The sequence below is a fragment of the Bubalus bubalis genome, chromosome 17, assembly GCF_019923935.1.
Source record: "Bubalus bubalis isolate 160015118507 breed Murrah chromosome 17, NDDB_SH_1, whole genome shotgun sequence".
In the NCBI taxonomy this organism is placed as follows: domain Eukaryota; kingdom Metazoa; phylum Chordata; class Mammalia; order Artiodactyla; family Bovidae; genus Bubalus; species Bubalus bubalis.
Window position 1 is genome coordinate 3,684,311 of NC_059173.1, and position 13,953 is coordinate 3,698,263.

A 13,953-nucleotide genomic window follows, 5' to 3' on the forward strand; every position below is an offset into this window, starting at 1 on the left:
TAAGCATGGGAGTGATTTGCATTTTTTAAAGATCACCTTGGCTATTTTAAGAGTTCAGAGAGGTGGGAACCATGAAATAATTAAGATGGTAGTAATTCAGGGAAGACTATAATGGCAGCAGGTAAACTAGAAAAATTTGAAAAAGAACCAGAGTCTGTGGTATCAGATCTTTTTTTTTTACTTTCGTGATCTTGCACTAAAAACTAGAAACCACTGCTATCTGCCAGCTATAAATAGAGACAAACATAAATAAATAAGCTAGAAATAGAGAGGAACATATTTCCTCGTGAGAGATGTAGTCCATTTAAAATAAAATGATCGCCTAGCAGTTGAAGCTAACATTTGACCCAGATACACATACAGTTGACTCTTGAACAACACAGGTTTGAACCATGCAGGCCCACTTAAACATGGATTTTTTTTCAATAGTAAATACTACAGCTGTATGTGATATGTGATTGTTGAATCCAGAGGATGCAGAACCAAGGATACAGAGGAACTCTGTGCAAGGAGGGCCTGCCATGAATTACGCATGGCCTTCCACTGCATGGGGCTGCCACCCCAACCCCTTCGTTGCTAGAGAGTCAACAGTAATCTCTCCACAGAGCTGGAGAAGGCGCTGAAGACAGACAGGCAAAGGCTGTGAGTTTAAGTCAGAACACAAAAAAGACTTCCTTCATCGTTTCAGCGTTTTGTTCCTTGACAGTGTGGGAATGGGAATGTTAGATTGATGAGGAAAAAAATCACAACGTTCTTGTTACCTGTTTCTATCTGAGATTTGGTGTCCCATTAATCACAGTCAGCTGGTTCTGGGGATACTGGCTCATGCTGCTTACATTCTTAAAAGACTAATTTGTAATGGAGTTAATTTTAAGATAAAAAAAATTTTCTAGCAAAACAGTCTATGTGAGAAATCAAACCAAGATCAGAAGGCTGCTTTGTGAGTCCAGTAGCAGAGATGTATGAGACTGGAGGAGCCTACAGCAACAGGTTTTCTCCAGACAGGCTAGATACACAACACCCTTCTTCGTGGATGAGGGTGTAGTTGCCCTGTCAGGTAAACAGTGCCTGTTCTTCCTGCCCGCCCATGTTTCCCAACCAGCTCTAGCTTTTTGATGCTCCAAGCTATCTTTTAATTGTATCAAGAGTAGATCCCATAGTGGTTGATAAAAAATTGACACTTTATTTGGTCTGTAGGGCAACTGATAAAAGAGTCATGTTTGTAATTGTTTTACACTGTGTGTGTTACTTGTGTCTGATTCTTTGCGACCCCTGGGACTGCAGCCCACCAGGCTGCATGGAATCTCTAGCTCCATGGCATTCTCCAGGCAAGACTACTGGAGTGGGTAGCCATTCCCTTCTCCAGGGGATCTTCCTGACCCAGGGACTGAACCCAGGTCTCCTGCATCGCAGGCGGACTCTTTACTGTCTGAGCCACCAGGAAAGTCCAATTGTTTTACAGAAGATACTCATGCTTAATAACTTCAATCTGTGTCTGATTGATCAAAGAAGGTATATTTACAGCAGGCACTAGTCTCTTCTTAACACCTCATAAAACATTCTCCTGCTTTTCAGATTAATGTGTTGCCTAATAAAGATGAGCCTTTAAGCTGCTCACCAATAGTTTCTATTAGTCATACTGAATGTATCCACATGGACCAGAGCAACAGCAACATATACAGCCTTTCATTCTCCCTCCATGTTCCAACCCACTGGCAAGACTTTTCAGGCCTGTCTCCAAAGCGCATCCCCAGGCCATCTGGTTCTCTTCACCTCCATTCTCTTCACCCCATCCAAGCCAAGACCAGCTCTTTCCATCTGATCTGCTTGCTTCCAAACTATTCTTCCTCCTCCAAATTCATTCTCTGTTCTATGGCCAGAAAAAGTTTGGAAAATGCAAATCAGACCATGTTGCTCCTTTGTTAATGGTTTCCTACTGCCCTCAGGATAAAATCCGGTTTACCTTGGTCCACTGGCCTGACTCATCTGTGCCCTGCCGACCTCTTTGACCTTCTCTTTTGCCTCTTCCTTCCACCCTACTCACCCAGCTCCAGGCCCAGGGCAGCCTCTCTGTCCATGAAGATACCTTCCTGCCTTCAGGCCTTCACACAACTGCCCTCTGGGGTATGCTGTCTCCAGTTGATGACAGTAATCATGATACTTGGGCACTTCCCTAAATGCTCTACATCTGTTCATTCTTACATAGCCAGACTGGGAGCAGGCACTACACCATTACAGATGAAGCTAGTGAGCAGTAGAACTGGGATCTGACTCTGATATCTGCAGTGTTAACTCCTGTATTGTTATGCCAGTCCCATGCTGTTGCCTTTCACGATCCTGCACAGGGCGGCTCTCCTGGCCACTTAGTCTCAGCTCAAACAGTGGCCCCTCAGGGAGACCTTCCAGGGACTGCTCTCCAATCTTTTTTCCTCCATTCCCACTTGGCAGTCTCCAGCATACCACCTTCTTTTATTTTCATAGCCTTATGATGTATCTGAAACTGTTACTAACTTTTGTTTACTTGTTTATTGTTTACCCTCTTTCATAAGCTTAATGTAAGCTTCCAGACAGCAGGGACCTTGTGTATCCCATTAATTCCTGTGTGTCAGACACCTAAGTGGAACCTAATTAATACCTGCTTAATGAATAGTCAGCCAGGATAGAGTTCACATTCAATTGGATTTCATCTTACAGAATTAAAAACGTCTCCAAAAGTATATTGTGGCTAGAAACAGGGACCATCTGTAGTTCAGTTCCTGAAATGATCTATTAAAAGTGGTGTTGACCACCTCTAATAGTCACAAAGAAAACCAGATGGTGCAACGCTAAGATTTGTGTTGTTGTGTCACTTGTGTCCGACTCTTTGCAACTCCATGGACTGCAGCATGCCATGCTTTCCTATCCTTCATTATCTCCTGGAGTTTGCTCAGATTTATGTCCATTGAGTTGGTGATGCCACCCAACCATCTCATCCTCTCATCCCCATCCAGTGAGTCAGCTCTTCACATCAGGTGGCCAGAGTATTGGAGCTTCAGCTTCAGCATCAGTCCTTCCAATGAATATTCAGGACTGATTTCCTTTAAGATTGACTGGTTGGATCTCCATGCAGTCCAAGGGACTCTCAAGAGCCTTCTCCAACACCACAATCTAAAGCATCAGTTCTTTGGCACTCAATCTTCTTTATGGTCCAACTCTCATATCCATACATGACTACTGGAAAAACCATAGCTTTGACCATACGGACCTTTGCTGGCAAAGTGATGTCTCTGCTTTTTACACTCTCTAGGTTTGTCACAGCTTTCCTTCCAAGGAGCAAGTGTCTTTTATTCAAATACAGTAATTCTTTAGGGGTCTATCATGTGTTAGGTTACACATCTTATTAATACCCTCCACCCATTCTGTAGCATGAATCTGCAGAGAAGCTACACTGTCTCTCTTCACTGCTTTAGTTACTTCTGTCAGTTCATCTTTCTTGAGATGGAGCAACCAGGACAAAACCTCAGGTGCAGAAGCACCACAGCTTTGTGCAATGCCCCCAACTCTGCTGGTCTCTGGACAGAATAAGCACACTTGTTTAAGCCAGAGGTTCACAACTGGTGTACCATGACAACTCTTCACAGGAGCACTGCAAATTTTAGTCCATGTGTAACATGCTTTTTTGCTTCAGGTAAATATTAATGTTGTTATTGTTTGTGCAATTCTGCTTAGGGGAGGCTATGCTTCTACCAATATGAGTTAAGAAACATGGTACCATATTAGATAAGACTGTTTATGTGAGAATGTTGTTTTGAGAGTATATAAAAGAGTGAGATCAAAGACATAAATAGTTCTATCAGTGACTTGATGCTAAAGAGCAATCATGAAACAGTGTAACCCATGGATACTCTCAGGCTATGAGCATCGCTGTGCCATAGTTATACCATAATTATTGCTGAGATGTGTGGAGTCTTTTTGAGTCTTTTAATCCTCTTAAACATGCCACCAAATTATCTAGTAATCAAGTGTTCCATGAACACAGAGGTTAGGGATCACTGCTATAGGAAACAATATGTAAGAGTTCAGAATATTTTTTCTGGGTCATAAATGATGGCTCAGAACTTATCATATAATAAGCTGATTTTGCTTTCTAACTTTATTATATATACTGCCTACATCAAATTTCATTTAACAGTTTTCTTCCCACTCTGTAATATTTTTCTGTAGATAAGCCCAATTTCCTAAGCATAGTACTACCTCAAAAAGCCTCAAAAAATTTCAGACTTGGAGTTTCACATGCAGAAGAAAACTTAGTAATTTATTGCATGAAGGAAATGACCAATTTATTAACAATTTATTGGAGATCTTACTTTGGGAAACTTCTCTTCAAATGTACTGGGAAAAAAACCCTGAAAACTAAACTAGAGATAGAGATATACAGAGGTAGCTTGGGCACTGAGGAATTGTTACCCACCTGCATGCACCAGTTTTCTTCAGCCTTGCTCAAACAGCTATCTATAATCTTGCCAAAGAGTGGATAGTAAAGGCTAAAATAATGCTCAGCTTAGTTGTGAAGGTCACCATTTAGGCTAAATTCATAGGCTTAGGGAAAGAAAATTGAAAGCAAGGGAAGGGGAAGAGGAAAGAAAGCTGAGAGGAAAATAGAGGTCAGAATGAGAAGAAAGGAGGAAGGGCATCTCCCTCCATTCCTGTGCTGTGACCTCGGCTGCTGTTCAAAGCAGCACAGGTGACCAGCGTGTACTCAGTATGATGACAGTCACTCTGGGGGATAAAAAGAAGACAAGGACCTTGTCCTCAAGAATTCACAGTCTGGCTAGGAAGATAAAGTAATCTATAGGAATCAAGAGTGTTGAATTGTGAGGTCCTGCTGGAAAAAGGAATTCAGAGAAGGAAGAACTTAGTGTGAACAAAATAATCAAAGAGGCTCTCATGGAAGTTTCAGATGAAGTTTCAAACACAAGTTGGCGTTGAGGATGAGTAGGATTCAATAAGCAGAGGGAAGAAATTTACAGAGAGAAGGAAAAAGGTAAAGCTGGGAAATCTATGAGAAGGTCAGAGGGGGAGAATTTAGTTAGTCTTAAAAAAAAAAAAAAGGTTTAGCATGTTTATGCCCCAAAGACCACAAATAGAAAGGATTCAGCATTAGTCAAAATGAAAAGGAAATGCGGTCTTCATAAATCAGATTCTCACTGTTAAGGTGTTAGGGAATAGGCTTCAGTTCCACTCAATGTTTTTTCCCCAGTACTGCTAGGTAGTTTTTTTAAATCGCATAATAAAGAATTGGTGACATTTATAATAAAACACACAGAAAGAGTTCACTATGAGTTACTTTGCTCATTTGGTAGTCTAGTGACATAATCTATGGCCTCAACTCAGGTAAACATATTTAAATATACATATACTGCCCATCTCTATGTGTTCTTACCTCAGGTTCCTTGGGATTTGTGTAAAGCTATTTAAGGAAAAATAAACAGCATTTAATTTCTGAAACTAGATTACTCCTCACAGAATACATTTGCTATGTGACGAGTTCAATTTGTGCTATATTAATCGAGTACTGAAATACATATATGCATAGATTATATATATCTTGAGATATATATTTCAAGGTAGAGGTGGAATAAGCTCTAATTTTGTGAACATAGACTTTAGAGTATTCCATGAACATTGACTATAAGGAAATTGATAGCCAGGTATTTATAATTACTGTAACTGAGCTACAAATAAATTCTAAATAATTGGTTATGGTTTTAAATTTTTTAAATAATTTATATACCTAAGACTCTCAGTAGTATTGTCTCATTTTCTTTCTGTTCTTAATGACATATACCATGCTATACCCAGCAGTATAAAAAACTTCAAAAAAATCTGCAAAACTTCAAAAACAAGGAACTTTGAGTCTGTAAAGTAACTCAGAAAATGAAATTCTGATAGCAAGTAGATAGAACAGATAGTATATCCTATATATTTCCTCAGTTATTATAATATGCCAAAGAAATATATAGACTGTGACATTTTAGTAAAAGTTTTGATAGAGTTTTTTTTTTTAATTCCAAAATGTCATAGGACAGACAATGAAATTCAGGAAGGATGGGAGAGAGTGCACTGTTTAACCTCTCACTTGCCAAAAGACAATGAAGCAGAGGCAGAGGCCTAGTCCTTAAATGTGTACTTACTGTCAGTACTGCCATGTGGAGCTGTAAGAGAAAAGAAAACTGTTACTACACACTTGCACCTGTGTTACTGTTTTTTTCAATAAAGTCTAGTTAAACTATGACGTCAGAGAGGTTCCAAGAATTGGAGTAGAAAAAAAATTCAGAAGGTCAGAGAAATGGATACTAATTATCCATTCATCCAAGTGAGTGTCTATTACATACCCAGGGTTCTGCTGGGGAGGGGAAGGATAAAAAAAAAAAAAAGATAACTATACTTACTCTCTATAAGTTACATTCTAGTTTGGGAGGGAAAAGATACACAAAATAATTCATTATAAGAGTTAAATATGCCATAAGCATCTCTAAAACATTTTGCCCTTTGAAAGGAATCTACTAGAGTTATAAATCTGAAGTCTGATATGAGTTCTACAAAACCCCTGCCCTCCCTACGTATACATTACAGATCAGATTCTCTCTGTTTGAAAGAATAATAGAATACATAGATACAGAGACAGAATCAAGTCTATTACCAGGTTTTAAACACTATGATACAGATGAGAAAATTTTCAGGACTATAACTTCCTATCAAATTATTCACCTATTTCACCCAAAGGACTAAAACTTCAGTGACGCTGTGTGGCCATTTTGGTTACTGCATACAATTGACTTTAAGACTACCCAGTGAAACTCTAACTTACATTATTTAATTAATAGCTCATTCATTCATTCAAAAGTAGAAATGGCCCCTGATCTCAGGGAACATGCATACCAGCATGAGAGGACAAAAAAACCCCCACACACATAGGTACATCATCACAAGTGTGTTAATTGCTATGAAGCAGTTAGATTGTGAACATTAAACAGATGGACAATCTAGGCTGGGAGAAGGGTGGCAGGGGGCCGGGGCTTGTCAAGGAAAGCCTTTTGGAGGAAGTAAATATTTAGGCTGGGACATGAAGGATAAATTGGAATTAGCCAGATAAAGGGTGTGGGGTAGGGAAGAAACTTTTGCAGGAAAAATAATATGTACAAAGGTAGAAGGCACTTAGCATGTTCTAGAATCCTTGTGTGGCTTCAACTTGGTGAACAATGGTGAGAGTGATGCCTTAGAAAGTGTGATCCCTAGGCCAGCAGTCTCAGCATCACTTGGAACTTGTCTGAAATGAAAATTCTCACACCAGAAATTTGGAGGTGGAGCCTGGCAATGTGTATTTTACCAGGCCCTCCAGGTGACTCTGATGCAAGCTAACATTTGAAAACTGCTGCCTTGGATTATTAACTCATTTAATTCTCAAACAACCCTGAGGTAGGTTCTAATATTACTGTAAAGAAACCCTAAGAGGTAGGTTACATGCCAAGACACAGGAATTCAGTGGCAGAACTAAGATTCACTTCAGGCTGGCTTTTTCCAAGCCTTGAGCTCTTAACTACTTTGCACTGCCCCTCAATGATGGACACTCAAGAAATGTTGCTCGATGAATGGACAGGAGAATGAATGAGTGCTGTTTGGTGTACTGGTGATGACCTTCTACCCCTCTCAACCCATCTAAATACTAAGGGCCTTCAAATCTCGGAGTAATTTTCTCCCAAAGATTTCCCTCCTGCCTCTCACTGGCTGTAATCCCACCTTTTCCATACTTCCTTTGCACATGATCAATATCTTGCCTTTGGCATTGCATCACTTTCTAATGAATATTATGATTATTTATACTTGTGATAAAGATGATTTTTTAGATAAAAATATCAAACTGATATGAAAAAACTCCAAATTTAATAGCCCAACCTGGCACAGGTAGAGAGCAATCAGAAAAGGTGCCAGCTTAGCCTTCGGCTGGGTTCCTGGAAGCTCCCCCTGAGCCAGCTGTCAGCCCTTTAGTTGCCAGGTTGTGGAATAGTCTGGGGAGATCCAAGACTCCCCAGAGACTGGTGGGGTGAGGGGGAGGACACGGTGGGAGTCGTGTGGGGCCTCAGAGAAGCATTTATTTAGCGCTGGATATACAGTACTTCAGTATTTTAACAAAAGGTGCAGCTACACCAGCGTTCACTAGCTGATCCTCAGTTGTGCACATGAATGTCATTCATCTTCCGCCTTGGTCTACAAGCTCTGTGTGTGCACAACCTCATGTCTGTTTTATTTTTGCATTCCTCAACCTCCTGGTCAGTGTTGAATAACTCATAAGTAATAACTGTTCAATGAAAAAGGAAGTGTATCAGTGCAACTAAATAATCCAATGTAAGGCTTACTCACCTTAAGTTTTCTTAAAGAAATAGGAATTGAGAAGGGGTAAAAAGACACAGATGGGGAAAAGGAGGAAGCAGTGGCCAAAGTTCATCTATTAAATTGTCTCTTCCACTAGACTGGAGCTTCTAATTTTTATACCCTTCACAGCTGTCTTGGGCAGTGAGAAAAATCTGATGCACTTAAAATTCAGGCTGCATTTTTAACAATTCAAGCTATAATACTAGCTATTTTGAGGGAACAGGTTATATACATGTGCCAAACATAGATAATGAAATAACTAACACAGAATAAAAATCAAGTATTCAATTCCATTTTTTCCTTTCATATCTGCACATTGCATCGCCACTCAATGTGCTAAATGCCAGATTCTTGTCTCCCCTGTCCCACATCCTGTGGATCTCTTCCAGTGACTTCAGAGGAAATTCTGTGGTCAAAAAGATATGAGTATGTAAAAGAGAAAACTGAGGGTGTCAATTCTAACTGATGCAAACGAGACATCAACAGGACGACAGAGACGTAAAGTAAAAAGAAACTGGTTAATGAAGGCATATGTAGGAACTGGTGTGCTGTTAAAACACAACAACAAAATAAAGGCTAAAATTTTCTTTTAAAGGGATAAAGGGTGAGTCTTTGATCCTGGTATAAATTTAAAGATGTTCTTACGTATCTCTTTTCCAAAGCATCAAAACAACCTTGAATCCTGTCAAGAAATAAATGCTTGATGTCAATTTGGATCAGACGCAAAGCCAAAGAGAATCCCAAGTACAAAACTAATTTACTTTTTTTGCTTTGAAATACTTTAAGTTGATAACCATCTCACCTTTCACCCATTTAATCATTTTCTAGAAACTCCTAGTATGTTTTAATGTATTAACAGTACTTATAATAAATAATAGGTAAGCAATTTTGAGGTAGGAACCACATCTTATTTTTCTTTTTGCATCCGGTAATGTTTAGCACACTGACATGTATTTGATAAGTAATCAAATTTTGATTGATATTTTTCTTCCTTGTATGAAGAAAGTCTGTATTCTTAAAAAAAAAAAAAACTAAATGTCAGTACCTTAAAATAATATTGGATAACTGTTACACATTTCTAGGAAGTTGTAAAAAAAAAAAAATACATGAAAAGAAAGAAAGAAAGGAAGAAGGCAATAGTTTTAAGGAAATGATCTTACCAAATAAAGTCTTATGGGTAATTTCAGCTATAATAAAAATACTGTTGTTCAACTTTGGTGGAATTTCAGTTACTTACCACTTGATAATATGCAGTGACCCAGGACATTTTTTATCTTCTCGGAGGATTTTTAAACTGAGGTCTACAAAAATAGAAACATAGTCTGCTGTACTAAAATTGTCCATGCTAAGTAAGGGTATTTCCTTTCATGATTTTATTTATACAACTTACTTAGTTTCATAGTTTATAAAAACATTTTGAATCTCTAAATATCTAATTTTAAAACAAATCCTATGTTGATAATTGGCTTAGTTCCCATTTTTATTATAGATTAGCAGTCCCCTCTTCTACAATATACACAACTGAGTTGGTTGTGAAATCAATTTGTGTCACTTCTCTGCTTCTGCTGAATTTTAAGTTATCATAAGGTAGTACTGAGACCAGCTATATCAAGCAATTTAAAATATACACCTCAATCTCAAATCACTTCTCTGGTATTTCTCTCTCAGTGGGGGGAAAAAAAGGATAAAAAATGTTTTCATGGGTTATTCTCAGATATTAATTTCCATCTGAAATTCAACCACCTTACTATAGGAAGGAAGAATAAGAAAAGCATTAAAAGTTTTGGTTTAGATTAGTCTAAAATCGATTACTGATTCATTTATGACTTTGTATAAATCACTTCACCTTTTCATCGTGTTTTCCTATTCTAAAATTGATGTTACCTCTGTTGCTGTTGAGGGATATGAAAATTATTATTGGGCATTTTAATGTCATGTGCTACTTTAAGTACAAACACTGAGAGGAACATATATAACTTCCATTAAAACTATCACAAAAAATAAAGCTGTAAACAATGGTATTGCCCTCCATGCATAGGTTAGTGATTGGCACACAGTAGGTGCTTAATTAATTACCCCAAACGTGTCTTTCTCCAATTCTATATTCCAAACAAGAGGAGAAACGGCAACTATATGCTGCATATAAACATTTTCACTATTACAGATTTCTATCCTGACCAGAAGAGCATAACACAAATGAGGCTGTCACAATTACAAATATGCTTTTGTGTTTATAGCACACATGGATTTCATTGATGCTCATGTAGAGAAGCAAATGGTGTTTAAGAAAAAATAAATTGGAATGAGGCCTAAGTTATCATCAAATACAGATGTGAGAAACAAAGTAAAATTAGATTTTGAAAAATAGCATCTTACAAGGAAACTTGTAGCCCTCTATATTTATTTTCCAAATGATACTTTCCCACTTTGGTGACAAATCAGCAAGATTTTCTGAATGGTTATCATAATCTAGCTTTTTAAAAAAATAAGGTTTTTGAAAAACTGAAGAGTCCTAGGTACATTCTTCTTAAGAGAAGGAAAGGAGACAGAAACAGCTTGTAATACAAGGAAATGAGATCATAAATTTAAGGACGTAAGAAATAAAAGGAAGAAAACTAGAAAAGAGAGAACATTGAGAAAAGAACAGAACTGATTGGAATAGTAATTGTTGACATCTCCATGTCAATCAGTAGAGGGGTTTGGGATGGGTATGCATTTTTTTCGAGCTTATTTCTATATGCTAACAGAAAGAATTTTTAAAAACTTCTCAATTACAGTTCCTCAATGGGGAAGTCTGTCTCAAAGTTGAGACAAAAAATAGTGCAAATGTACAGTACCCACATAGATTTCAACCTGGCTGCTGCTTTTGTAGGTGTAGTTTAGAATTACTGGGCTTGTCCATACAGATTTCTTTTTTCTTCAGCCTGTCATTTGGTATCTGGCCAGGAACTAATGGTTCCTACAAGTAAAACCACTACACAAAGTGAAATTAAAATGGAAAATGAATTAGCAAATTGATCCTGACAAACAGGCCCATGACCTGGAATTAGCACACTCCATGAGAAATTAAAGTTTTACTCCTGCCAAACAGAGGGAAAGGGCTCCACCAGCCAAAGTAACCATTTAGTTAGACTTTACCATCCAAATGGCGTTCTCCGTAAGAGCTCTCTGGAAATAGGCCTCGTAGATACGTTATACATGAGATAGAAGTAGCAAAAAGTTTCTTCACCATTATCAGTGACTCATGCTCATTAGTGATTTGAGATGGAAAAACTGTTTTCTAGGAGGGAGGAAAAAATGAAAAAGATTAGTATTCTTTAATATATTCAGCCCATCATATCATTACCTCAAGCAAAATGGAAAGACTTTTCAAGACCTCAAGTCTGATACCTTTTGAGATAATCAAAAGGAAACACGGCTTTGAATATTGCTTTAAATTAGATCTTCACTGGCAAGGGAGAGAAGAAAGGTAGAGACAGCTATTCAAGTAAGTCAAGACTAATATAATTTATTTTACAATGATCTGTGGATTTGAGGCAAAACTGGGAGTTTTCCTCTGATGATGTGATCTTCCCTTTCACACACTCCTCAGAAGGCGCTGCAAGCCACCCTTCGCCCCTCCATTCTGTACTCCTCTCTCCAGTCTCCAAGCACATCCTGTCGCTGGCCTCATCTCAGCCCTCATACCATGTGCCTCTACTGCAGTGCCTGACACTTTTACCCACACTCTCTCTCTCAGCTTCCATAACACTATTTTCTTGTTTTTTTCCCCATCTATCCTCCATAGCTATTTCAGTCTCTCTTTTTTTTTTTCTTCAGTTTTTCTGCATGTTGCTCACACCCCAGAATTCTGTCTTCAGTCTTTTCTCTTTCCAGAGCTCTCTGTTCTTGAGTCATTTCGTCTAGTCTCATTGCTTCATCTGCAGCCAGTACAGAGAAAGTGTCCTTATTTCTATTCTGAGCTTGACTGCCATGTCTATTTTCCGAACATCTATGCCCAGACCACTTCGTAGACCTCTCAAACTCAGTTTCTCTCTCTCACCCTGACTGAAACCTGATCCCAAGTTTCAATCTCAAACAAATGAATCCGCGTCCACCGAGTCAAACCATCCAAGCCAGACGTAGAGTCACCTTTGGCTTCTCGCCCCCCTCCATACTCCATATCCAATCACACAGTACTCTTAATTACTCTATATCCAATCACACTGCTGCTGCTGCTGCTAAGTCGCTTCAGTCGTGTCCGACTCTGTGCGACCCCATAGACAGCAGCCCACCAGCCTCTCCCGTCCCTGGGATTCTCCAGGCAAGAACATCGGAGTGGGTTGCCATTTCCTTCTCCAATGCATGAAAGTGAAAGAAAGTGAAGTCACTCAGTCATGTCCAACTCTTAGCGACCCCATGGACTGTGGCCCACCAGGGTCCTCCGTCCATGGGATTTTCCAGGCAAGAGTACTGGAGTGGGGTGCCATTGCCTTCTCCATCCAATAACACAGTACTCTTAATTCTAGAAGTGACTCGTTTTCTCCTTTCTCTTCTCGCTGACTTGGCTCAGGACGTGCTCATTTCTCCCCTTTATTACTGCAGTAGCCTCTGACCTCCCTGCCAATCGTTCTCTTCATTCAATCTGTCCTTCATGTTGCCGTCATCATTAACTTTAAATACAAATCTTATCAGGACACTCCCAGTGTTCATACAGGATAGAGCTCAAGTGTGGCATTTGAGAACTGTCAAAACCTTATCTTTGCCCAATTTTCTTGCCTCATCTCCCAGCCCTCCCCTCCTTCATTCTCTCCCATGCACCCTACTCTTTAGCCACATGAAACTACTCTTCACCGACTATTCTGCTACCACGTATTTTCACCTTTTGTGCTTTGCTTAAGCCAAAGTTCTGCAATGTAGGTGACTCACACATGAAGCTGAGCACAGGAAACCTGGTACAAATGAGTACTACTGCATGAGTGCTCTTATATAAAGTACAAAAGCAGGTGAAATGAATCCATGTTATTAGAAGTCAGGATGGTAAAGCTCCAATAACCTTGTTCAAATTCAGAGGTCTTTAAACTATGGTATGCAGTTTCAACTGTTCAGTTTTAGTAATTCTGTTACTTGGAGGCAGGTACTACCCATGAATACGCCTTTAGATGAAAGAGAACGCCCCAAAAGCTTTTCTGTATCTAGATCTGGTTCTAGAATGTCTTCTGGACATTCTGGACATGATCTTGCAATTTAAGCTGCTTCTTGGGTACACTATATAGTGAAAATGAATTATCAGTTCATCCTTTTGGTCAAATCACATTATATTCAGTTTTTAAAAAGATATAATTATTACTCTTGCATGTATGAGAGGAATTTGGGGGGGGTGGGTAGAAATTAATAGAGATCTTAAAGCCAGCCTAAGGCTTTTTATTTGTATTCTGTAACCAGTGGAAAGGCAGCAGGTTTGATCGGGTCAGCAGAATAATTGTTTTAGGAATATTAAGCTACAGCAGAAGTAGGAAAGATCACAGTTTAAAGGGAATTTGATATGGAATGTGCACGTGT

At 38.9% G+C, this 13,953-nt stretch overlaps 1 protein-coding gene across 6 annotated transcripts in view; it reads right to left on the reverse strand.

Annotated features, from left to right (window-relative positions):
- The window catches only part of HORMAD2 (HORMA domain containing 2), a 67,352-nt gene that overhangs the window by 38,793 nt on the left and 14,606 nt on the right, over positions 1-13,953 (reverse strand). For 4 of the 6 annotated variants that reach the window (XM_006069838.4, XM_006069840.4, XM_044929967.2 and 1 more), the window contains 5 exons: positions 11,551-11,692; positions 9,650-9,713; positions 9,058-9,094; positions 6,174-6,194; positions 5,423-5,449 (listed from right to left, as the gene is read on the reverse strand). In XM_006069838.4, coding sequence (XP_006069900.1) covers positions 5,423-5,449; positions 6,174-6,194; positions 9,058-9,094; positions 9,650-9,713; positions 11,551-11,692 — 291 coding nt within the window. Of the gene's footprint in view, positions 1-5,422; positions 5,450-6,173; positions 6,195-9,057; positions 9,095-9,649; positions 9,714-11,550; positions 11,693-13,953 lie in introns of those variants that run through there. The other 2 variants (XM_025267382.3, XM_044929968.2) reach the window with 2 other exon arrangements.